Source organism: Trachemys scripta, chromosome 7 (assembly GCF_013100865.1).
Source record: "Trachemys scripta elegans isolate TJP31775 chromosome 7, CAS_Tse_1.0, whole genome shotgun sequence".
NCBI classification, from domain to species: domain Eukaryota; kingdom Metazoa; phylum Chordata; order Testudines; family Emydidae; genus Trachemys; species Trachemys scripta.
The window spans coordinates 48945228-48970127 of NC_048304.1; the positions used below are offsets into that span (position 1 = coordinate 48945228).

Below are 24900 nucleotides of genomic sequence, written 5' to 3' on the forward strand. Positions count from 1 at the left end.
TTCTTCAGGTATGTTTGCAACAAGGAGAAAGTCAAGGAAAGTGTGGGCCCCTCACTGAATGAGGGAGGCAACCTAGTGACCGAGGATGTGGAAAAAGCTAATGTACTCACTGCTTTTTTTGCCTCTGTCTTCATGAACAAGGTCAGCTCCAAGATTGCTGAACTGGGCAGCACAGTATGGGGAGAAGGTGACCAGCCCTCTGTGGAGAAAGAAGTGGTTCGGGACTATTTAGAAAAATTGGACAAGCACAAGTCCATGGGGCCGGATGCGCTGCATCCGAGGGTGCTAAAGGAGTTGGCGGATGTGACTGCAGAGCCATTGGCCGTTATCTTTGAAAACTCATGGCGATCACGGGAGGTCCCGGATGACTGGAAAAAGGCTAATGTAGTGCCCATCTTTAAAAAAGGGAAGAAGGAGGATCCAGGGAACTACAGGCCAGTCAGTCTCACCTCAGTCCCTGGAAAAATCATGGAGCAGGTGATCCTAAGGAATCAATTCTGAAGCACTTAGAGGAGAGGAAAGTGATCAGGAACAGTCAGCATGGATTCACCAAGGGCAAGTCATGCCTGACTAACCTAATTGCCTTCTATGATGAGATAACTGGGTCTGTGGATGAGGGGAAAGCAGTGGATGTGTTATTCCTCGACTTTAGCAAAGCTTTTAATACGGTCTCCCACAGTATTCTTGCCAGCAAGTTAAAGAAGTATGGGCTGGATGAATGGACTGTAAGGTGGATAGAAAGCGGGCTAGATTGTCAGGCTCAACTGGTAGTGATCAATGGCTCCATGTCTAGTTGGCAGCCGGTTTCAAGTGGAGTGCCCCAAGGGTCGGTCCTGGGGCCGGTTTTGTTCAATATCTTCATTAATTATCTGGAGGATGGCGTGGACTGCACCCCTCAGCAAGTTTGCAGATGACACTAAACTGGGGGGAGTGGTAGATACGCTGGAGGGTAGGGATAGGATACAGAGGGACCTAGACAAATTAGAGGATTGGGCCAAAAGAAACCTGATGAGGTTCACAAGGACAAATGCAGAGTGCTGCACTTAGGACGGAAGAATCCCATTCACTGTTACAGACTAGGGACCGAGTGGCTAGGCAGCAGTTCTGCAGAAAAGGACCTAGGGGTTACCGTGGACGAGAAGCTGGATGTGAGTCAACAGTGTGCCCTCCAGTAAAGCATTTGATACTGTACTGCACGAGCAATTATTGGTTAAATTGGAAAAGATAGGGATCAATATGAAAATCCAGAGGTGGATAAGGAACTGGTTAATGGGGAGACTGCAGCGGGTCGTATTGAAGGGTGAACTGTCAGGTTGGAGGGAGGTCACCAGTGGAGTTCCTCAAGGTTCGGTTTTGGGACCCATTTTATTTAATCTATTTATTACTGACCTCGGAACCAATTGTAGGAGTGGGCTGATACAGTTTGCGGATAACACAAAGCTGGGAGGTATTGCCAATTCGGAGGAGGAGCGGGATATTCTGCAGGGAGACTTGGATGACCTTGTAAATTGGAGTAATAGTAATAGGATGAAATTTAATAGTGAAAAGTGTAAGGTGATGCATTTAGAGATGACTAACAACAATTTTAGTTACAAGCTAGGGATGCATCGTTTAGAAGTAACGGAGGAGTAGAAAGACCTCGGGGTCTTGGTAGACCGCAGGATGACTATGAGTCGACAATGTGATGTGGCGGTGAAAAAAGCCAATGCGGTCTTGGGATGCATTAGGCGAGGTATATCTAGTAGGGATAAGGAGGTGCTGCTTCCGTTGTACAAGGCACTGGTGAGACCACATTTGGAGTATTGTGTGCAGTTCTGGTCTCCCATGTTTAAAAAAGATGAACTCAAACTGGAACGGGTACAGAGAAGGGCCACTAGGATGATCAGAGGAATGGAAAACCTGTCGTATGAAAGGAGACTAGAGAAGCTCGGGTTGTTTAGCCTAACCAAACGAAGGCTGAGGGGGGATATGATTGCTCTCTTTAAATATATCAGAGGAATAGATACTAGGGAGGGAGACGAATTATTCCAGCTCAGTACTAATGTGGACACGAGAACGAATGGATATAAACTGGCCGTGGGGAAGTTTAGGCTTGAAATTAGACGAAGGTTTCTGACCGTCAGAGGGGTGAAATATTGGAACAGCCTTCCGAGGGAAACGGTGGGGGCGACGGACCTGTCTGGTTTTAAGATTAAGCTAGATAAGTTTATGGAGGGAATGGTTTAATGGGATAACGCAAGTTTCGTCAAAGGAACAGCGTGCCATCGCTGGTAAATAGTATAATGGCCAATGAGAGTCTGGCTGGAGAATCTTGCCTACATGCTCGGGGTTCTACTGATCGCCATATTTGGGGTCGGGAAGGAATTTTCCTCCAGGGTAGATTGGCAGAGGCCCTGGAGGTTTTTCGCCTTCCTCCGCAGCATGGGGCAGGGATCGCTAGCTGGAGGATTCTCTGCTAATTGAAATCTCTAAACCACAGGATTTGGGGACTTCAACAGCAGAGTCAAGGGTAAGGGTTGGGACGGCTTTGTGGCCTGCATCATGCGGGAGGTCAGACTAGATGATTATAATGGTCCCTTCTGACCTTAAAGTCTATGAGTCTAGTTGCCAAGAAGGCTAACGGCATTTTGGGCTGTATCAGTAGGGGCATTGCCAGCAGATCGAGGGACATGATCGTTCCCCTCTATTCGACATTGGTGAGGCCTCACCTGGAGTACTGTGTCCAGTTTTGGGAACCCCACCTACAAGAAGGATGTGGAAAAATTGGAAAGAGTCCAGCGGAGGGCAACAAAAATACGGGGCTGCAGCACGAGTTATGAGGAGGGGCTGAGGGAACTGGGATTGTTTAGTCTGCAGAAGGGAAGAATGAGGGGGGGATTTGATAGCTGCAACTACCTGAAAGGGGGTTCCAAAGAGGATGGATCTAGACTGTTCTCAGTGGTACCAGATGACAGAACAAGGAGTAATGGTCTCAAGTTGCAGTGGGGGAGGTTTAGATTGGATATTAGGAAAAACTTTTTCACTAGGAGGGTGGTGAAGCACTGGAATGGGTTACCTAGGGAGGTAGTGGAATCTCCTTCCTTAGAGGTTTTTAAGGTCAGGCTTGACAAAGCCCTGGCTGGGATGATTTAGTTGGGATTAGGTCCTGCTTTGAGCAGGGGGTTGGACTAGACGACCTCCTGAGGTTCCTTCCAACCCTGATATTCTAGGATTCTATGAATACAGATTTTGTATGTGACAAAGCTGTGCTAGCACCCTCCCCCCCCCCCCCCCCCCCCATCAACCTCCTCCTTCCAACGGCCCCATGGGAGCTGGCTACCAGCTGGCTCGAGCAGGCCAGGAAGCTGCTGTGGCTGGAGTTCAGGGCATGGCCCCCACCTCAGCTGGTTCTGCCCCCGAGGGAGGGGCCATGGTCAGAGCCCTCCAGGTGTGGGCACCTGCCAAACAGCCTGAGCCTAGGCACACCCTGAAGCTGCTCTGTCTTTGCTGGGGAGGGTATAAAGGGCCTGTGCTAGAGGGGTCCCAGCCCAGTGGTGGCTGGGGAAGCCCAGGGCTCAGGCCTGAGGGGCACCAGCCCAGATGGGAGAGGCAGTTAGACCGGGAATGGCAGACACTGGAGCCTGACCTTCCATGGCTGCAGAAAGCAAGAGCCCATGAGGGCTTGTTTAGGACTTCAGGCCTTTTCTGTAGAGAATCAGCCCTGAGTCTCTTCCCACCCTTAACCCAGGGTTCGCAATCTATTTATCATTGTGGGCGGCATATGCAGCCCATGTGTTACCTGGGCTGCAGGTTGAGAACCACAGTGCCCCCCCCCAACCCCTTTGCCCAGCACCCCCTCCACAGAGTGGGGCCAGGAGCAGAGCCCAAAGTGCATTGTGTGGGTCTGGTCAGCAGCCCCAACACCACACAGCGGCCAGGCAGCCCGGACCCTGCCGTGCAAGCCAGGTGGGCAGCTGGGACCCCACCACACGGGCCACATGAAGCCCGTGTTGAGAACCACTGCCTTAGCCCCTGGAAGTATTTACTAATGGGCACGGTCGATTCTCCATCCTTCTCAATGTTCAGATCAAGCCAGAGTGTTTTCGCAGAAGCTCTGCTCTGGGGATTAGTAGGGGAGGGCTCAGGCCTGTGTTACACAGGTGATCAGACTGGATGGAACCCATGAGACAAAACAGTAGAGAGCTCCATGCTGGCTCCCCCCAGTGGCAAGGGGCAGCTGCCACAGCACAGGTGCAAGAGGCAGGGTAGCTGGAATGCTGCCTCTTGCTCCCTTTGCAGGATGGTTCTGTGGGTGAGGCTGGCGGGGGGCACCAGCTCTGCATGCATGTCAGGAGGCTGGGAGAGGGCAAGGGTCCCATCCTGCACTGCCAGATGCAGACAGGAGGAGGGAATGCCTGGCTCCTGCATGGAGGAGGCAGCCCTGGTGCAGGGAAAGTGTGTGCTCAGGAGCTGCAGAGATGGCCCTGGGGCACACTGCTGCCCTGAACAGCCCATCCCAACCCAGCAAGCCCTCCCATATCCAAAGCTTTGATCACCTCTCCCTGCCCCTCCCCAGCAGGGGGTGCTGCCCTACACTTATCACCTCTGAAATCAGACCAGGCAGCCCAGCCATTTGCCTTTTAATGATCTCTGCTAATCACCCTGTTATAAAACCACTCCAGCAATCCGTTCCAGGGAAGCCCTGTAGGATGGGGTGAGCACCCCAATGGCCTGGGGGGGGGGGGGGGAAGACATTTCTCAAAACAGCAGCACCAGGAGGCCCTGGGCCCAAGCAGAGCCTCTGCTGGGAGCTGAGGCTCCCCTCAGCAAAGTCCCCATCCCTCCATGATACAGAGCATGAGCTGGGCCATGCTGCTGTCCTGTCCCACCTCGCTCTGCCCCTGCTGTCTTTTCTTCTCCCCCTCTGGCACAGTTGTTTTGTGTGCCCCCTGGCTATGGCAGAGCCCAGTCCAGCAGAGCAGCAGCGAGAAGTTGATGTGATCTTCCTAGCCAGACAGCACCTGGATCAGCTTCGGCCTCTTAGGTCATTGTGCTGTCAGAGGGAGACCATAGGGAAGGCCTCAACTCCAGGCAGGGAGCCACCTTCAAAGCACTCCAGCTGAGATGCTTCTGGGTGGGGGCCCGCCCCCCCAACACCCAACAGGCAGGCAACAGGGCTCAGAAGAAAGTGAAATTGCAGCCCTCAGAGGGGCAAGTCTTCATCAGGGAGGGCAGAGGGAGGGTGTTTCCTGGCCTTCACCCCTGCAAGCACAGCAAGAGGGGGCACTACAGAAACAGGGGACCCTCCCCTCCCACCACATGCTGTAGGGTCCCACCAGGCACAGCTCCAGGTTTTTTGCCACCCCAAGCAAAAAAACAAAAAAACAAAAAAAAGAGGGGGGTGGGGGACAGAGTGCCACCCCTTAAAAAGTGCCACCCCAAAGGGCCGGAATGCCGTCCTTTGAAAAAGTGCCGCCCCAAGCACATGCTTGGGACACTGGTGCCTAGAACCGGCCCACTGCCTGTGTTTTGGGGGTGGGGTCAGAGGAAGAATCACTTCTAAAGGGGATTTTTAAAGAGACAATGCCTGCTTAAAACAACCACGTTCCCAGCCCTGCAATGTCTCATTGAGCCCTTACAAAGCTTGTCCTGCCCCCACGGTGGACCTTTGCTCCCTCAGCATGGTGAGTTTCACCTTTCCCACCTGCTCAGTTTCTCTCAGCTCTGGGGTGGGGGTGGGGGGCAGACAGGGCTGGGGCTAGTCCAGGCAGTGCACTCCATTAATTACTATTAGACTGAGTCAGACCTGGCTAACGGGGTGAGATCTGTCCAACAGGGACAGAGCTGGGGGAATATGTGCTGGTAGCCTGCTCCAGTGCTCAGTTCTAGGCCCTGCTTTCTTCATCACCCACAATCCCCATCCTCATCTCCTAGCAGCCAGGGGCCCAGGGCCCCGAGCAGGCTGCCGCTCACTCCAAGATCTCCAGCTTCTCGCCGGGGGGGAGAGACACGGACTCTCATCTCCCACTCACTGGTAACACTAGGGACTGCATCAACCCCTCTCAGCAAGCAATCCCCACTGGAAGCTCTGTCCTTCCCTGCATCTCGCTATGGGAGATGAACCCCAAGACCCCACCCTACAAAACAAGAGCACCCAAGGGGAGCAGCAGCTCCTCAGCAATGGCCCTCCCCCCATAGGGCTCTGTTAGTTCCAGCCTGACAGTGGTTGGGGATTTCTCTCAAACCAGTGGCTGCTGATGGCTCACAGGCCCTTGGGGACATCCTGAGCCATGCTCATGGCTCCTGGAAGGGCAGGGGAAGAGCTGGTTGGCCTGTGCACATGGGAAGGGCCCAATGCAAAGTATTGTGTATTGGGGACAGCAGGGCATGAACATGGGTGCTATGGGGGGGTAAGTGAGGAACAGGGAGAGTGGAGGGGGAACAGCCCCTCCTAATGCCACACGCTCAGCATTTCACCAGCCACTTCAATTGCCAATTCCCACTTCACCCAGCCAAGCCAAACAGCTCCCACAGCAGGGGAGAGAACAAGACACTCAGCTGAAAATCCACCTCCCCCCTTCCCCGCTGCCTCCAGCCTGCCCCCAGGCTGTGCACTGATTCACAGCATTTCCATGGGACAGCACCTGGAAGGCCCAATGCGCTCGCAGGAGCGGGGGGGTGGGGGGGAGGGGCGGGGGTGGCGACCGGAGGAGGCTAAAATCACCAGCTAAAGCGGGGAGCTTCCCCCACACCCAAACCTCACTTACATTTTTTGGGTTAAAAAACTAAAACCGCCCCATGGCCCTCTCGTTGGGATCCACCAGCCACACCATTTAAATACAAGTCTGTACATGTCTAAAAGCCCCCCCGCTTGGGGGTGAGGGGCATGGCGGGAGCTGATGAGCTGGGAGGGCCAAGAGCCCCACCCCCCAGCTCCTCCCCTGTGTCACAGTGGTCCGGGTCTGCAGTCCGTGGGTTGTCCAGGAGGCGGTGGAGGGAGCAGCCTCCGTCACAGGACGTCGGCTCGCTTATCGCGCACACGGCTCCTGGCTTTTGTCCGGGCTTTGAAGGCGGCCGAGTTGTACAGGTGCTGGGGGTGAGAGGATAGGGAACAGTCAGCTGGATGGGGAGGTACAGGACTATGGGGTTATGCCATTAGGGACCATCTACCCACCCTGGCTGGTCCCAGAGCACAAGGCAGGGTTGCTTGTGGGCAGCAATGCTGGTACACTCTGCATCCCCAACCCTGGGGCTCCCAGCCCTTCCCTGGGGAGATTACTCAGCCAACGCTGGTGGTTTCTTCCTGATATGCCACCTATTAATCCTCTACATCCCTGCACGGGGCACTCCACCAGATCCTCCCCCTTCCAGCCGGCGCAGTGGGGGGGGGGGGGGGAGGGCATCCCCTCACCAGAGAAGGAAGCAGCTGCTTTGGCCAAGTGGGGTTCTGTCTCACTCGCTGGGAGAGCCCAGTGCCTTGGCCACGCAACCTGGAGATGTCCGGGCCCAGTCCCATGTTAACGGAGCTCCTGGCACTGGACCCACCATCCCAACAGGCCCCGGGAACCTGGCCCCAAGTGGGAAGGGAGCTCCTGGTTCTGGACCCCTGAGGCTCGTGGGGAGAGCTCCACCTGGAATGGGAGCTGTCCCCTCTGCTCTTTCCAGCCTGGCCATAGGAGCCAGAGATGGACTTTAGCTGGATCGGCAGAGTCCTCCCAGCCATCACAGCTCTCCCAACCTGCAGCCTTTGCCAATCCTCCCCTGGTGCCTCCCCGCAAGGCTCCCCTCAAGGAGGGCTGGGAAACCAGTGCTCTGCCCTGCCCAGCACCCCCTGCGACACAGGCAGCCCCTGCCGGGGACGCTGGAGCCAGGCAGAAAGGGACCACAGGCCTGGCTCAAGGCGCTGACCGACGTACCTTCTCGAAGCGGGAGATCTTACTGGCTTTGATAGCTGCAGCGTCCAGCACCAGAGGAGGCCCCAGGTCAAAGATCTCACGCAGCAGCTCGTTGTTCTAAGGGTGACATGAGATGAGACCTGTTGGTGCGCCCTCCGGGCTTCACAGGGAGGGGGAAGCCGCTTCCCCGCCCCACCGACGAACCCCCCCGCCACACACAATCGCCTGGAGCAAGGCAAGCACCTGTTCAGGAGACACTCCCCCTGACCTGGGAGGGTCTCCGATCCCACCTCTCCCCAGCCAGACCTTCTCAGCACCCTGCTCCCAGTATAGTACCTGCAGGTGATGCCTGACCCCGGAGCCCAGCACCTCCTTGAAGGCGTTGTACATTCTCCTCCTGACCCAGCTGTCCACGTACATGCACTCCAGGCCAAACTTGATGGTCTCCTCATGGCACTCGCCATTCTGGTGACAGGGAGGTGGCATTAGTGCCTCGCCAGGAGAGCACGAGTCCCCCCCACCCCCAAACGCAGCCAAGGAGCATGGTAAAGAGCCACCCCTAGCAGGGGATGCCACTGGAGAAAGCAGGGCCCATGAGCCCAGCAGCTCCCAGCAGGCACAGCTTAATGACTCACCCACAGTGCACTGGCATAAGCCAGCTGGCAGTTCTCCTCAGATGCGCAGGCCCCTGTGCCCTGCTGCCCTGGGGAAGACGCCCACCTTGGGACAGCTGAGGTGCCAACATAGCCGCCAGCCACTTACTATTTCATAATCCCTGCAGACTGGCTGGCAGCGGCCACCCCAGCCCCTTGGCATTCTGACATATGCTCAGCCCTGCAACCTGAGTGGGTCACACACTGGGCACTGCTGGACTGAGACACTCAAAGTCCTTAGTGACTGAGCCCTTTGCCGGGCTACACCTCCAACCCCACTAGGGCAGGGTCACCTCAGGGTGGCACGACCCCACCCCCAGAGAGATTCCAGCGAGGTGCCAGCCGGGACCTGCAGTCAGGGCTGGGGCAGTAACAGGCTGAAGGGGGCCTAGAGCTTTGTATCCCAACAGAGAACCCTGCCAAGCAGCCCACTAGCAGGACCCAGGCTGGCCTCTGCCTTGGGTGTGCCCGGTTCTAGCACACACATCAGTGAGGCTTCTCTGGGGCTGGCAGGGATTAGTGGGCACCTCAATGAAGTGCAGCACATCGCGGAAGATGGAGCGCTGCTTGCGTCTGTCCGTCTTGGCCCGGTACTTGTTGCTGTCGGTGGCCAGGGCTTTGAGCTTGGTGCACAGCAGGTCCGTGTCCTCGTAGAAGAACTCCTCCTGCGCGGGAGGGAACGAGGTTGGGAGATGAGCAGCCTGCTTGGAATTTACTCCACAGCTCGAAGCCTGGCTGAGAACAGGGATTAGCCATGGCTGGAGTGCTAGGAGTGCCTGGAGCCCAGCTGCTGGGATTTCCCTGGATGGGGCAGCTGGGCTGGGAGAGCTCTCTAGTGGGGGAGCAGGTCCTACTGTTAGTCTTCCCAATGGACACCACCCACTGAACACATAACCAGCCCACGCCCCTGGGCATCCCCTGCCAGCGACGTGGATCGTGGCAGCAGGGGACAGACAGGCACCATGCCAGGAGCATAGGGAAAGCAAACAGCAAGAGGTGAGAGCAAGCCAGCCCCCTTACAGCAGGAGCCCTGGGCAGGCTTCCCCAGACAGACAGCCTCCTCTGCTCCTCGCTATTGCAGCACTGAGCTGGCCACCAGCTTGTGGCAGACACACCACGGCTGAGGGTTAGCCTTTCCACACAGGCCCCACTGAGCCTGCCTGAGCCCTAGCAGCACCCCAAGACGTACCTCCAGCTCATGGGCCAGCTCGAAGAGCAGCGCGATGGTCTCGCCCGCCACAATCCGCAGGTTGACGTTGTCACTGGACAGCAGCAGCGGCAGCTTCAGTAGGTGACTGCAGAAGGAGAGCTGGGGAATCAAGGCAGAGCCAGCGCCAGATACGCTGCGCTCGCCTGGGCATCTGAGAGGGCAATGGGCAGCCTGGAGAGACCTTCTTGGGCCTTGCTCAGGCAGGAGGGGGTGGAGACAGACCAAGGGAGCCAGTCTGCCACACTTCCTATGGAGAGTGGCTAGCACACTCCTGTGCTACTCACCAGCCACAATGGAGACTGACCTGGCCAGTGCTGGGGTCTGGGCTAGCTCCCCCCATACAATGGATGGGATACTTCTCCACTCAGTCAAGCTGTTCCTCAGTCAGCCCCACAGTCCAACGCCCTGCCACCCAGCCGGTACAATAGGACATGCATTGCCCTCTGAACCCTTGGCATGAAAGAGTCAAATGGCAGCTCACCCCTGGCCCACATCTAGCTCCTTAGCATTGCCAGGTCACTCACTTGTCCAGAATCTTCTTGATCTGGGAGCTGGGGCAGATGGTAAGGAGCAGGGACCAGGACTGGAGGGCGTTGCAGTGCAAAGTCTGGAGCAGGGGGCTGTGGTGGGTGGGGACAGAGCGGCCCTCCTCTGGGCAGGAAGTGCCAAAGATGCCCTCCAGGCAGGCAAGACAGGAAATCAGATCCTAGGGCAGGAGCACACCAGGGAGTTACACAGCCAGAGGAATCGAAGGGCAGAAATGAGCTCCAGCAGCCTCTGATGAGAGCATCTCAGCTGGGTCAACACATCCGGGGTCTGCCCATAAAAATGGCCCTACTGCGTCAGGCCAAAGATCCATCTAGCCCAGTATCCTGTCTTCCGACAGTGGCCAGTGCCAGATGCCCCACAGAATGAACAGAACAGGTAATCATCAAGTGATCCATCCCCTGTTGCTCATTCCCAGCTTCTGACAAACAGAGGCTAGGGACACCATTCCTGTCCATCCTGGCTGATGGACATATCCTCCATGAATTTATCTAGTTCTTTTTTGAACCCTGTTATGGTCTTGGCCTTCACAACATCCTCTGACAAGGAGTTCCACAGGTTGACTGTGCATCGACTGCCCAGCCCAGAAGCAGCCTGTTATCCAGAGAAGCTCCAGGTTCTGTGGCAGAGGAACTCCTTGAACAGGCCTAACCCAGTCATGAGCTGCAGGGGGGTGAGGGTGTCTCTTGGTGCTTCCACATTGTCCTGGTCACAGATGAAGAACCAGCCCCAGAGACTGGCTGCCTGTGGATACTGGCAGCAGCTGGAGGTGCAAGGACGTGAAGATGAGCGCTGAAGACTCCCACATCCTATGCAACATGGCAGCCAGTTCCCTGGGTCTCTCCGAGGGTGGGTCTGATCATGGGGGACAGGAACAGCTGCTCTGGTAACAGCATGAGGATCACAGCCCCTTCCCCACCAGAGGGGAGACATCCATCACCCAACTAGGCAGAGCCAGGTGGGACAAAACAAGCCAAGGGCAAAGCTAGTGACTGGTGAACTGGACATTTCCAGGGCAGGGACAGCAGCCAGGCAGGACCCCCGGGCTGGTACAATAGCACTGCAGACAAGGAAGGCTAAGACCACCTTCCCTGAAGCAGTCATGTGACAAGCAGTAGCAACTGCTGCACCCCTCGAGATGGTGGCAGTGGTGGTTCGGTGCAACTGGCTCTGGGGTGTGGAAGGCAGGGGACACCCAACCCCATTGGGGCTGAGCAGACTTCCCTGGCTTTTCCATTTAAAGCACCCATTGGGTGCTAGCCCACGGCATAGTTACCTCCACATCCGCAGCAGCGATGTAGCAGCACATACCCAGGGCCGTGGCACACTAGACAGGAAGAGGAGCAGGTTATGGAAAGTAATGCAGGGCCAATCCCTGCTCCTAGCTCCCAGTGCCTAACTCCTTCCAAGCCACCCCTCTGGTAAAACCCTCCGGCGCCACGAGCTAACACAGGCACCTTTGCTCTAAGGCTATGCTTGGGCACCTCCCCTCCCCTCCTGTGGGAAATGGCCAGGAAGCCCTCCGTTTACACCAGGGATTGCGCTGGCTGATGTGGCCCCGCTCCTGGCCTCCATGGCTCTTAGCATGCCCCACATTGGCAGGAAGCAGGGGGCACAGAGCAGAAACAGACAGTGTTCGGGTGATTTCCTGCTGGTGGCCAGCCTAGGGGCTCTCTCTCTGCAACGCAGGCACAAGGCAGGGCAAGCTGTCCTCATGCTGCCTGCCAGTGTTACGTCACCTATGCCCTGCACGGACCTGTCTATGGGCAAGACAGTGGTCCAGCCTCCCAGGCCCAGTCGATCCCTGGCCTCTAAGCATGCCAGGGAGGAGGCCAAGCGGGGGCAGTTGGGTTGCGTGATCCCTTAGGGCCCAGGAAACTGGGCTGATACTGAACCACTTTAAATCAGTAAGGCTGAGGCTGTTCTCCTTGTGGGAGCACACCACACAAGCAGCACTGCTCAAGGTGGGGGGTGCCAGCTCTGGGGTTCGGTGAGAGGCTAGGTGTGTTACAGCCCAGCTAGGGAGCCCTGGATCTGCAGCCCAAGCTGGAGAGACTTTGTTTAGTGCTGGCAGCTCCCGGTTCATACCCTGGTGCTGGCTAAGAGGGCAGCTGTTACTCTAGCATGTTCCAAAGCCGCACCCCGTGGCACGTGAAGCTAAGGATTGAGTGTAGTCAGGAGCCTGGGCATCCTGTGTCCGGGGCAAGCTGCAGTCTGATTCCTAGCAGAACAGGGATTGGGGTGCCGCCCTGCTGGCCCGAGGGACACGCACAGGGCAGCTCAGGAGGGAGGTCTCCTGTCTCTGAATCCCTGGGGCTGGCCCGCCTGCTTTGATTCCTCTAGCCCGTGTCCCTGGATCCAGGTGGGTTGGACGAAGGGGGAAGGTCAGGCCTCCATGTCTCAGTTCTGGAGAGTTCCCTCCCACTCCCGAATGGTTTCATTCCCTGGATTGCGGAGCCAGCCTCGCAGACAAGACCACCAACAGAGCAGAGATGGGAAGAGAACGAGGATTCAGGGGAGAGAGGACCCTGTCCCAGCCCGTCCTCTGACATAATATTGAGTCTGGTCCGTTCTCCCAGGGGCCAGGTCTGCAGGCTCAGCATGAGTGAGTCCAAAAGCAGGTTGGCCCAGCCAGGACCGGCACTCAGCCTGTCTCAGAGCCACATCTCCCCATCACACCCACAGCTGCATTCCTCCCTGTAGAAGTCGGAGCTGGTGGAAAGTGAATGCAGAGTTCCACGGCCACTGGTCAGTTTCACACATTCTGTGATGATAACCCAGCCACAGTCCTGCTACAAGCCTAGATCTAACCCGAGACAGACCCAGCTCCCAGGGAGACCCAGCTCCACACAGCACACAGCTCTCTAAAGCACATCAGCGCTGCTCTCTGCTCTGCGCCCCTGGAACCCAGCTGGGCTCCCGTGTCCCGGAGACTTGCTACTTACACTCTGGCGAGCGATGGGGCTGGCCGAGGAGTCAGTCAGGATACTGATGAGGAGGGGCTTCAGGCTGCGGAATACCTCCTCCCCCTCGGGGCCCGATCCCATCTGAAGGCACAGTAGTGTGAGAACGCTAGCAGCTAGAGACTGCTCCTCCCCTTTACCTGCGGGGCAGGAGAAGAGAACCTCCATCAGCCTCAAGATCTTCTCCCTTCTTCCACCTGGGAGGCCGCCTCAAGCATCAGAGCAGCACAGGGCACGTGCGTGCAACCAAGGAACACGCAGCAAGGTGCATCGACACCCCTCAGCTGCTGGATGGAGGCAAATGTCCAATGCAGACAAAGCAGAACTTTGCTCAGCACTTTGGGCTGGTCTCCTGAGACTGGAGGGGACTCTCAACCAAGGTGATTTCTTTGATAGATTTGAAGTTTTCAACCTGCCCAGAGCAGAGTGAAGAAACCAGCGCTCCCGCTGTAGGAGCTGAAGACAGAGTTAGCTCCTGCATTCCCTAAACTGCATTAAGGGCTGGCCCTGGCAGAACAGAACCCTACCAGGCAAGCAAGGGAAAGGTAGGTGGGTTTGCAAAGGTTTCGTTTCAAGGCACTGCATGTTCTGCTGGTCGTCCCCCTTGGGTCTCTCTGCTCCTGCTACTTACCCCGCCCCCCTGCAGCTGATGCTCTGTGGGCGCTCCTGCTATGATCTGCTGAGGTCAGGAGAAGATCTTGGCTGCAGATAAAGACTGGTTTCACACCAAGGAGCCGGATCTGCAGGGAAGATGGTGGCCCCACTGCTATGGGGGGCCTTCCCAGGGCTGGAAGGTCAGGGGTAGCCTTACCTTTCTTCAGGCACTTCTCCAAGGAGTCTGTGAGTGTGAGCCTGCGTTCCAACAAGAAGTCGAAAAGTGTCTTGGAGGAGAAAGCCAGCCGCAGGCTCTCCAGGGCTACCTGCCGGGTCCTGGTGCTGGAAAAGATACCCTGTGCTAGACATTGAGGGGGAGGCGGGGACCTGAAAAGGCTGGCAAGGGCCACCCCAGCCACTCATCACCTAGATCAGCTTCCTTGTAGGCAGGCAGGCTTGGCGGGGGGAGGGGAGGAAAGAGAGGGAAGACATTCTGGGGCCAAAGGGTCCCAAAGGGCTGACAAACCTCCCAAGCCAGGGAAGCCCTGAGAAAAGGGTGAGTCACCATCCCAATGGGTTCTTCTCAACAGGGGGTGCAGAGCACACCCCTTCCAAGGCCAGCTTACCCCTCTTGAGGGAGGTGCCCAGCCCAGCAGGACTGCGGAGTAAAGGGGGTGTGAGCTATGATTACATGCTTCTAAGGGTTGCTCCACAGCAGCCCAGGGGAGTCCTGTCCAGTGTGGCCTCGCTGCAGCTACAGGAGGAACAGAAGTACTTTCTCTGAGGCTGTACAGGGCAAGGTCCTAGGGGAGCTGCCTTTGCACCCTATCTGCCATGCCTCCCATCAGGGATGAAATCGAGACAAGCTCTCAAGGCTCCTCCCTGTCTGGCTGAGCCCACTAGCATGCTGCACCTACTAGGAGCAAAGGGTTCCCGGCACCTATTGACACCCATCGCAGGGATTCTGGAGAGAAGGGCGAGAGAGGAGGTGAGAGCTCCCAGTACAGCTGAAGCATGCTGAACATCTGTGCTTTCCCTGAGGAAGGGCCAGGGCTGAGGAACAGGAGGAAGCCTTGGCATGGGCCATTCCCGTCTCACCTCTTGTCTGTCACGTTGTCAATGCACTCCTTCAGTTTGTCTTCCACCTCCTCCTGCTGGGCCTGCTCGTCCACAGCATCACTCCCTGCAAGCAGCAGCCAGATGGACAAGTTCTTCCCACCTCGGGCCCCAGTGCCAACCCCCACGTCCAGTCCCAGGAAGAAGAGTAGCAGCTGTGCCACCTGGCACCCATATGCTTCATACACCTGATCAGAACCACTGACACTGTAGGGCTGACCTGGAGGCAGCTCCATGGTCAGCTAGAGTGACTGGGCCTGGGACAAGCCCTCGCGCTCCATCAGTTAAAGTCCTTTACACAACTGAGACCACCTCTCGGGGGGGGGGGAGGGGGAGCGATGCTGGGGAAAAGGGAGGTTCTGGTGAGACACAGAGCTCTCTGTTGTTATGTGCTTGGTTTGCTCTTGTCTGGCCACAGGTTCTAGCCAGCCCTTCTCCGCCCATCACACCCCCTGCCACTCACTCACCGGCCCCCTCCTCAGCGACGCTGGTGCTCTCGCTGGCACTGCTGTAGTGACTCAGTACTTCACTGGCTACCTCATCGTCGCTGGCCTGGGACTCTGCCTTGGCACTGCTCCGAGCTCCTGGGGAACCAGAAGGGGAGGGGGCTGAGGTTAGGTTGACAGGGGCAGCCGCCAGAGAGAGCAGAGCCCCATACTCCTCTCCTGGAGAGCCTTGATTGTCCCATTAATCACCTTCCTACCCTGCCCCAGCAACCGTAAGAAATACGATCCTCCTCCTCTGGGATCTGCCATCACTGAACTAGCTGGCCCAGCTTCCTGTAGCTGCCAGTAGCTTAAGGTGTGCAAAGGCAGACTGAACTTGCCCACGTAACATGCCAGGGAAGCTTGCGAAGGGAGATCTAGTCAATTCCCCCTCCACTCCCCTGGATCTCTCAAGTCCCCATCCTCTGCCCATTAAGCCTCACTCACGAGTCATCCAACTCAGGTTGCCAACTCTGCCAGGTAGGGACCTAGCTGTATGCCTGCAAAGTGCCATGCCTCCCAACATGCTGTGTGGATGCCACATGCCTGTAGCCAGCTGTACTCTGACTCGGGGTGTCAGCTAGATCCCCACCGGTGATGAGTCTGTCCCGAGGGCTGGGTTCAGCGACTCACACGCCTCGCCACTACTGCCACAAGCACTGATGGGGCCGGGAATATTAGCTTGCACCATATGTAGATAAGGAAGCAGCAAGTGTCTACGCAGATAGCAAGGGAGGATATTGGCAAATTAGCAACCCCAGTTTAGACATGCCCTGCTGATAAAGAAGCGAAACCTGGAGCCTCTGATAATCAGCAGCATATGGAAAGGGGACAAGGCGCAGGAGATGAGAGAGAAGGGAGCCAAGACTGGCCACAAGACAACTTGGTATGTTGCTATTAAGAGTTCAGTCCATCCCAGTCCAATCCATCTTCCCCCTTGTTGGCTTTGATTGCAAGTTCTTTGGGGCAGGGCCCATTCATGACCATTGTAGAGCACCATGACCAAGCGCACTGACTACACGCTCAAGTTAGCTCATGAATAACAAGCAGCACCAGTTACTCTGCATGGCAAGCACAGGAACCAGGCAACAGGATCATGAATGGCTGAGCTGATCCAGAGCAGCCTCTGAGCGCATGGACAGCGACTGATGGGGGGGACGCCAGTGGAGGAGGCAGCAGGAGTGTTGATGGAGCAAGTGCCGAATGCCAGGGAAGTCCAGGATTAAGTGCCCACGCCTGACCTCCCTCTCTGCCTGCCAGGCAGAGTCGAGCCACTGAATTGGTGCTCCCCACGCAGGGTTGTGTGTCCTGGAGGGGTTGGCTGGGCAGCTTGGGTTGCAGCCGGCCTTAGGGCATGAGAGTGCCAGAGCGGTGCTTTGGAGAAGTGGTGCATGCACAGCTTCGATGGGGGAACTCAGTGACACACTGGGCAGCAACAGGAAGCCAGCAGCTGCCGTGGAGAGATAAGTGTCTTAATCATGTAAGCTCACAGAGCCAACTGTCCTCCTTCATCCCCACAAAGCAAACCAGTGGCAGTCCCCAAGGGAGTGGTGAAGAGTGCAAGCCAGACTGGCCAAAGGCACGGGTCCTGCAGAAAGCTGGACATCAGAGAGAGGATGCTCCAGAGGCTAAACCAGTTGGAGACATCACAGGTAGTCTTCAGCTGCATCTCTTCCTGAAACAGCTGTGATCCCTGAAAGCCCAGTCCAGTCCAGACTGAACTCGCCTCGGTATTTCTCCAAGGGCAATCTGGATCCATACCCCTTCAGACTGCCCTATTGCCCCTCCCCACTTGAGGCCTGACTTGGGAGAGGGAGGACATTGCTCACAGCTGGGAACTTTGTCAAAACAGAAACAACTTAATGCCACTTTCAGTGTTAAACCAGCCAGAGCCAGCACGGCACACATCTGTCAGCTCTTTAAAGCCCAGCACTTCAGAAGAAGCTGGAAGGAGGCCAGGCAGAGAACACTGCATGGAGGGTTTGCCTGCACCCCTCCCCCTCATACGCAGGTCAGTGGTGGTAGACGTGACTGCCCTGTGGGATCATTGGGGGAAGAAGTGCTATACACATATTAGAGGGTAGTTTGGAGGAACCCTGCTGGAGAACTGTATGGAGTGAGCTTTTAACCCAAGCAGGCTCCCATAGTGGGAGTGCGGCGCATGCACAGACTGCATCAGGCACCTCTTCACAAGGCCAGAGGTACACAGGCCCTGGAAACTGTGTGCTGATGCAGCATAAGAAAGCTGAGCTGAGCGGTAAACAGAGGCTGGCTCACCTTACATGATCCCACACAGAAGCGGACAAGCTTCGTGGGAAGAGAGCCAAGGCCTCTGCTGCTATAACCAGAACAAAACAGCACCACATTAAGTTACAGCGACACAACTAAACAGGCAGCCACTGCCAAAAGAGGTCGGCAGTAGAGCAGAGGAGTGCTGGAGTTCGGGGGGGGGGGGGGGGCGCCTGGATTGGGGTGCAGGAGAGAGAAGGGGAACAGGGACTGGGGCACAGGCTGAGGCAGAAGGATGCTAAGGAAGGGGAACTGGGACAAACCTTTGGGTTTTATTTTTAGCCTCTTGCTAAGGCACAAGGATTAAGACCAGAAGGCAGCTGGTATATCGAGTCCTACTCATCACAACAAGCAGAGCACCAGTGACATGCTACTGAAAGGTTAATATTCTTCGGGCTCCATGCCTGCTGCAAGAACAGCGTGGCACTGAGTGCCTGAGCGGATTGGCAGAGAGATGAAAGCGTAGTGCTGAGCACACAGCCCACCCTCTCAGCGATCCCTCCCCTTGGAATTTGCCAGCAGGGTGCTGCACAATGCAGTGGCCAGGGGGAAAGGCAGCAGGTTGGGATCCTTGGGAATCAGAGTCAGCATGTCCCTCACAACAGGGCACGTGGGGGTCATGGGCCTTTCAAACCCGAATGAGAGACAAAACCTGTCCCGAGCCCCCTGGGCTGGTGAGAGACATGCGGAGCGGGATGGGGCTCAGATCCACTCCCGAGAACAGCCCACCCCATGCAACCTTCTGCACAGAGCTCTGCAGAGCAATGGGCGAACTTTTACATGCTCAGCTAGCTGCTGTTGAGGTTAAGTGCCCGCAATTTGCCCCTCATGCTGACGCCAAGTAGCAGTACAGAAAGCTCTGTCAGGCGAACAATAAAGACAGCTCTGTATTGTCTAATGATACACCCAACACACGGCAAGGCTCATCCCACTTCTCAGCATCGATCTCTCATGCCTCCCAAGCAGGGGAGGAAGAGAGAAGCCCCCTTTGCATCCCCTCCTTTACACCACAGCCAGGCGTGCATGGACCCACCTACTACCTAACAGATTTGCATTCTGAGAGCCTTAGAAGGAAGTCTCTGTAAAATGGCTTCTAGCCAAATGGCCACTTGCCAAACCAAGATGGGGCTGCCCGAGCAGAGTCCAGGAACTGCCCATTCCTAGCAGCACAGGCACAGGGCGCCCTGCTATGGATTTCAGCAAAAACAGCCCCCAGATCTTATCCTGCACCCTCATCTTTTGCATTGCTCTCTGGCTATTAGATTTAGCCCTTTGGCTAATAAGTACCTAGAAAATTACTCCAGCCCTGGTTAATAGCCTATGTTTACATGTAGCAAACATTTAAAACCATGTTATATCCATGTTAGAGAATACCATGTTCAAATCCAGCTTTGGTAGGAGAGTGTCTCACATCTCTGTTGAATACAGTTGCTAAAACTGGTTGTTTGGAGAGCACCATGCGTATCCAGGTGCTACCACAACCTAAAGAATAAGCTGTGCCATTGGCAGGAGCTTCCCATGGTTTGGAGTAGATCCACATCAGCCAGACCTTCCAGGTGATCCTACAATGTCCAGGACACCAAACAGGTGTTTGCACAACATTGGCTTCCAAGTCAGTAAGCAAACAGCAGTCTGGCACAATTGCAGCTGTGTGTATTTGGAGTACTGCAAACAGCTGCACGGGTGAACGTGCACTCATCCAACACACCTGCAGAAAAGACACACTGGGCATGCCTCTCTTACAGATGTGAAGAATGGAAAGCTCCAGGCTGGTTCAGGGACACTGCAGTGCACAAGCTGTAAAATTCATCCCACTTACTGAAGTTATTCCCTTTGGAATAACCTCACTGAAGATTCCCCCATAACGCCAACTATGACGTGGTCTGCAAAGAACAGAAACATGGCTAGCAATGCATTCCCCAGCAGTCACTGAACTGCAGACAGACAGTATCGGCTTCCATGATTTGTCCACTCAAAGATTTGTCTCTATAAGTGAGAAGTTTTACTACTACATTTTACGGATATTGAAAAATAATACATCCAGGTACGTCTGCTCCCTCCTCTCGATCTCACAGCATATCTAGTCTTCAGTGTCTTCCAGATGCTAAGCTACCTGAGGCAGAAACAGGCTACTTTTGCATGGCATACAGCATAGATCTCATTGTGGGCACTTCACTAGCAGCAAAGAACATGAAATGGAGATGAGATGGCGTACCTGATTTCAGAGGAGATGCACGCACAGAAATAGCAAAACAAGTGTGGCTTGCAAAAGAGCTACAGCTTTGTATAACAACCGTGACAAATTCCCACCTGGAAGCTCTTCCTGTTTGCACCCAGGTATCAGAAGACTCTAGTAGCTAGCAAGCACAGGCTAGGTAACTGACACATTGCTTCCTTTTAGTTCAGACATAGGCTGACAGAACGTACCCTATTTGTAGTATTCTTTCATGCAAGGATGCTGCTTAGGAACAAGATTAAGAGCGAACTGGAAAGTGAAAACGGAGCTAGATAAAACAAAAATGTGCTTTGGAAAGAGGGATTTCAGCACAGAAATAAGATTTAAAAAGACGCTGTCAACTTGAAAAAAGGTCACATTCCTGTCAACTTTTTTGTTAAATCTATTATATAGTTACTAACACAAAAGATGCAGAGAGAGGCTTTTTGTTTGTGTTACTACAATGCCTAGCGCAATGGGACTTGGTCCATGACCCAAATAATATGACTAAAAATGAAATGAGAGAGAATAAATTCTCTATTTACTCCAGTGTACTTTGCGCATTTGACAGCACTAGTCCGGGGGTTCTCAAACTGGGGGTCGGGACCCCTCAGGGGGTCATGAGGTTATTACATGGGGGGTTGTGAGCTGTCAACCTCTACCCCAAACCCCGCTTTGCCTCAGGCATTTATAATGGTGTTAAACATATAAATTAAAAACACTTTTTATAAGGGGGGGGGGGGGAAATTGCACTCAGAGGCTTGCTATGTGAAAGGGGTCACCAGTAAAAAAAGTTTGAGAGCCACTGCACTAGTCAGTTTCTGTTTCCCATATATAATCAGTTTTTCCCCTGCTGAAAAGACCTTTGAACAGAAGCAGCAAGCAGAGCAAATTAACCCTTCTATTTTTTAAAAGGGAGGAAATTAGACAAAAGCATAGGCATTACTATCTAAAGGAGACTATCAGAAACTGGGATTTTAAGTTAGTCAGTTTCAAAAATACAAGGCAATCCTTTAAATGTTTTAGAACATCCTCCTGTTCTTCCTGGTTTAAGATGCATGAAGCCAGAGCCACTTTAAGTCCCACACAACCACTGATATGTTCTGGGCCTTCTGAGGAACTGTCACAGATTGAAGTGTCGCTAGAGGAAGTTTTGGAATTAATTGATAAACTTAACATTAACAAGTCACCGGGACCAGATGGCATTCACCCAAGAGTTCTGAAAGAACTCAAATGTGAAGTTGCGGAACTATTAAATTAAATTTAAATTAACTAAGGTTTGTAACCTGTCCTTTAAATCGGCTTCTGTACCCAATGACTGGAAGTTAGCTAATGTAACGCCAATATTTAAAAAGGGCTCTAGAGGTGATCCCGGCAATTACAGACCGGTAAGTCTAAAGTCGGTACTGGGCAAATTAGTCGAAACAATAGTTAAGAATAAAATTGTCAGACACAGAAAAACAAACTGTTGAGCAATAGTCAACATGGTTTCTGTAAAGGGAAATCGTGTCTTACTAATCTGTTAGAGTTCTTTGAAGGGGTCAACAAACATGTGGATAAGGGGGATCCAGTGGACATAGTGTACTTAGATTTCCAGAAAGCCTTTGACAAGGTCCCTCACCAAAGGCTCTTACGTAAATTAAGTTGTCATGGATAAAAGGGAAGGTCCTTTCATGGATTGAGAACTGGTTAAAAGACCGGGAACAAAGGGTAGGAATTAATGGTAAACTCTCAGAATGGAGAGGGGTAACTAGTGGTGTTCCCCAAGGGTCAGTGCTCAGACCAATCCTATTCAACTTATTTACAAACAATCTGGAGAAAGGGGTAAACAGTGAGGTGGCAAAGTTTGCAGATGATACTAAACTGCTCAAGATAGTTAAGACCAAAGCAGACTGTGATGAACTTCAAAAATATCTCACAAAATTAAGTGATTGGGCAACAAAATAGCAAATGAAATTTAATGTGGATAAATGTAAAGTAATGCACATTGGAAAAAATAACCCCAACTATACATACAATATGATGGGGGCCAATTTAGCTACAACAAGTCAGGAAAAAGATCTTGGAGCCACCGTGGATAGTTCTCTGAAGATGTCTGCGCAGTGTGCAGAGGTGGTTAAAAAAGCAAACAGGATGTTAGGGATCATTAAAAAGGGGATAGAGACTAAGACTGAGAATATATTATTGCCCTTATATAAATCGATGGTATGCCCACATCTCGAATACTGCGTACAGATGTGGTCTCCTCATCTAAAAAAAGATATACTGGCACTAGAAAAGATTCAGAAAAGGGCAACTAAAATTATTAGGAGTTTGGAACGGGTCCCATATGAGGAGAGATTAAAGAGGCTAGGACTCTTCAGCTTGGAAAAGAGGAGACTAAGGGGGGATATGATAGAGGTATATAAAATCATGAGTGATGTGGAGAAAGTGGATAAGGAAAAGTTATTTACTTATTCCCATAATACAAGAACTAGGGGTCACCAAATGAAATTAATAGGCAGCAGGTTTAAAACAAATACAAGGAAGTTCTTCACGCAGCGCACAATCAACTTGTGGAACTCCTTACCTGAGGAGATTGTGAAGGCTAGGACTATAACAGCATTTAAAAGAAAACTGGATAAATTCATGGTGGTTAAGTCCATTAATGGCTATTAGCCAGGATGGGTAAGGAATGGTGTCCTTAGCCTCTGTTTGTCTGAGGATGGAGATGGATGGCAGGAGAGAGATCACTTGATCATTGCCTGTTGGTCCACTCCCTCTGGGGCACCTGGCATTGGGCACCTGGCATTGGCCACTGTCGGTAGACAGGATACTGGGCTAGATGGACCTTTGGTCTGACCTGGTACGACCGTTATGTTCTCTACTGAATCCAGAATTTCCATTGGAGTCTAATTTTTTTCCCTCCTGTGCTGAAATCTTCCCCCCCTCTAAGCTTTGTTAGTGGGAGCACACAGGACATATCTCCACTTACTTCAATTTTCCCCCTCGTTCACCTTTAAAACTAGGTTCAGTTCCTAAACTTTTTTTTTTTTTTTTTAAAAACACACATTTGAGGGTTCCATTTTGGCAGAAAGTATGTACCTAATTTGGGAGAAGGAAGCAGATCACAGCTGTCCTCATCTTTAATATGAGGTGCTGTATGCCAACTACACTTCTGGGTGCTTTTATTAAAGCGGAACATGCATGCTGGAATCTGTAGTCGTCACAGACTGAAAAGCAATATTGAAGATGATCTTGAGCTGCCCTGATTTAGCAGGCATACCCGCTGCCCCCAATTTAATCTTAAAAGCCAACAGCAAAATAATGCTTTTGGATTTATATTTTTAGTACTAAGTCAAAGTTTGAGCACCCTGTAAATGTATCATGCAATTAATCATTTTTAAACAGATGTCCTGACCAAGTATCACCACAAGGGGACAGTCAATGCACAAAACAGAAACAGAACTGCACACAGAACTAAGTGTATTTGCACCTGCTGTTTCAATTCACAGGGCCCTAAATGAATAGGAAAGGCAAGATTTGTTCAGCTAAGCAGACTTCAGTCAATCACAACAAGAGGAAGGATGGACAGTGTCTATCGGATAGGATGCTAGTGTGAGATTTGGAAGATCTCGGTTCAAGTTGCTGTTCCTCCACAGATTCCCTGTGTCAGTCATTTAAGCCACATCTACGCTAAAGGAACTAGTAATGTCAATGCAGATTGCAGTGACAGAAGGGGGTTTTCCCTATGGTGTAGTAACTCCACCTCCTTGAGCGATGAAAGCATTCTTCTGTCAACCTAGCCAAGTCTACACTGCAGGGGGAAGAGGGGGTTAGGTTGGCATACCTGGATTTTTCACACCCTGTGCACCGTAACTACATCAACCTCAGTTTTTGGTGTAGACCAGACCACAGTCTCTGTACATTGAGGATAACAGCATATTATTGTGGAAGCACCTAAAGTCCCAGGCACAGACCAGGCCCTCACTGTGACAGGTGCTGCACAAACACAGAACAAAATGATAGCACCTGACCCAAAATGCTTCCCCCATTCCCAGTCACCCCACCTCCAGTCTGAGCAGTAAGTTCAGTAAGGCCAGTGAGACCACATGCAGCCCAGCCCAGAACTACTGCTGGGAGTGGGCAGCCCAAGCAGGGTCATGGGAGACATAGGCAGGGGGAGGGCAGCAACCTACAGATCTGTTTGAGGGGGGAGACGCTGTTTGAGGGGGGAGTGGAGTTTATAGAAGGCCATGCAGCCCTGCCTGGAAAGGCCTAAGGCACAGCTGGCAGAGGGTGAGCGGGTCCCACCTAGCCTGCCCCTTGTAGTCTCTGGGCACACGAAAGACAATTCCACTCGCTGCAGCCAGTCACGGGAGATTCACCCCAAAGATGCCAGCCAGTTTGCCAGCCCTGCCACGGCCCCGCACCCGCTGCCAGCCCTGCCACGGCTGTCAGAGTCTGCCGGCCCCAGCGGCCCCATGACCGCAGCCACAACACCCCTCGCACAGGCAGCGGGGCCAAGGACCTAGCGGCGGAGGGGGGGGGGGGTCGCTTCAGTAAATCGGGGCTAGAGAATGGGGCCCACGGTTAGTGCCCAGGGCACCCTCCCTACAAGGTAACCCGACCGGCCAGCTCCACCCCCGGGCACCCACCTCTCCTGGCACCTCGGTCCCACAGCCACGTCTCCGAGCACTCCCCGCTCCACGGCCACCTCCCCCCGGGGCGCACACAGCTCCCCACAAGGCAACCCCCAGCCCCGACGGTGACTCACCGCGGCCGCCCCTCCGGGCTGCGTGCGCCCGGCGGGAGCGCGGCATGGCGGGCCGGACAGGGCGCTCTCAGGGGGCGGTGCGATGCCGGGCGCGCTCTGCGGGCTCGGGACGGCCGGGGCCAGGCGCTGCCTGAGACGGGAACCACGCGGCGGCCGCCGGCGCCACCATCTTCCCTTGCTCGCGGGCGGAGCACTCGCC

General features: G+C 54.0%; 1 protein-coding gene across 2 annotated transcripts; it reads right to left on the minus strand.

The window, feature by feature from the left end:
• Positions 1-4604: 4604 nt before the first annotated feature.
• On the minus strand, positions 4605-24900 carry IFRD2 (interferon related developmental regulator 2). Of its 2 annotated transcripts, none has more exons than XM_034776464.1 (12): positions 24702-24900; positions 15424-15540; positions 14939-15023; positions 14058-14182; positions 13229-13386; positions 11560-11610; positions 10262-10443; positions 9717-9822; positions 9055-9192; positions 8211-8339; positions 7896-7991; positions 4605-7069 (listed from the first exon to the last, which is right to left on the minus strand). In XM_034776464.1, exons 1-12 carry the CDS (start codon positions 24745-24747, stop codon positions 6989-6991), a joined length of 1314 nt encoding a protein of 437 aa, XP_034632355.1. In that variant the 5' UTR covers positions 24748-24900; the 3' UTR covers positions 4605-6988. The 2 variants fall into 2 exon arrangements, with proteins under 2 accessions (XP_034632355.1, XP_034632354.1); XM_034776463.1 differs by lacking the exon at positions 24702-24900 and adding an exon at positions 15889-15910.

Bases quoted from the DNA above. Each gene is read 5' to 3' on its own strand.
- IFRD2 (XM_034776464.1), bottom strand. From the start codon at position 24,747: ATGCCGCGCTCCCGCCGGGCGCACGCAGCCCGGAGGGGCGGCCGCG. The intron at 9,823-10,261 runs GTGAGTGACCTG...CTCCTTCTGCAG, and splicing joins ATCAAGAAGATTCTGGACAA to TCACCTACTGAAGCTGCCGC. The intron at 7,992-8,210 runs GTACTATACTGG...TGTCACCCTTAG, and splicing joins GGGTCAGGCATCACCTGCAG to AACAACGAGCTGCTGCGTGA.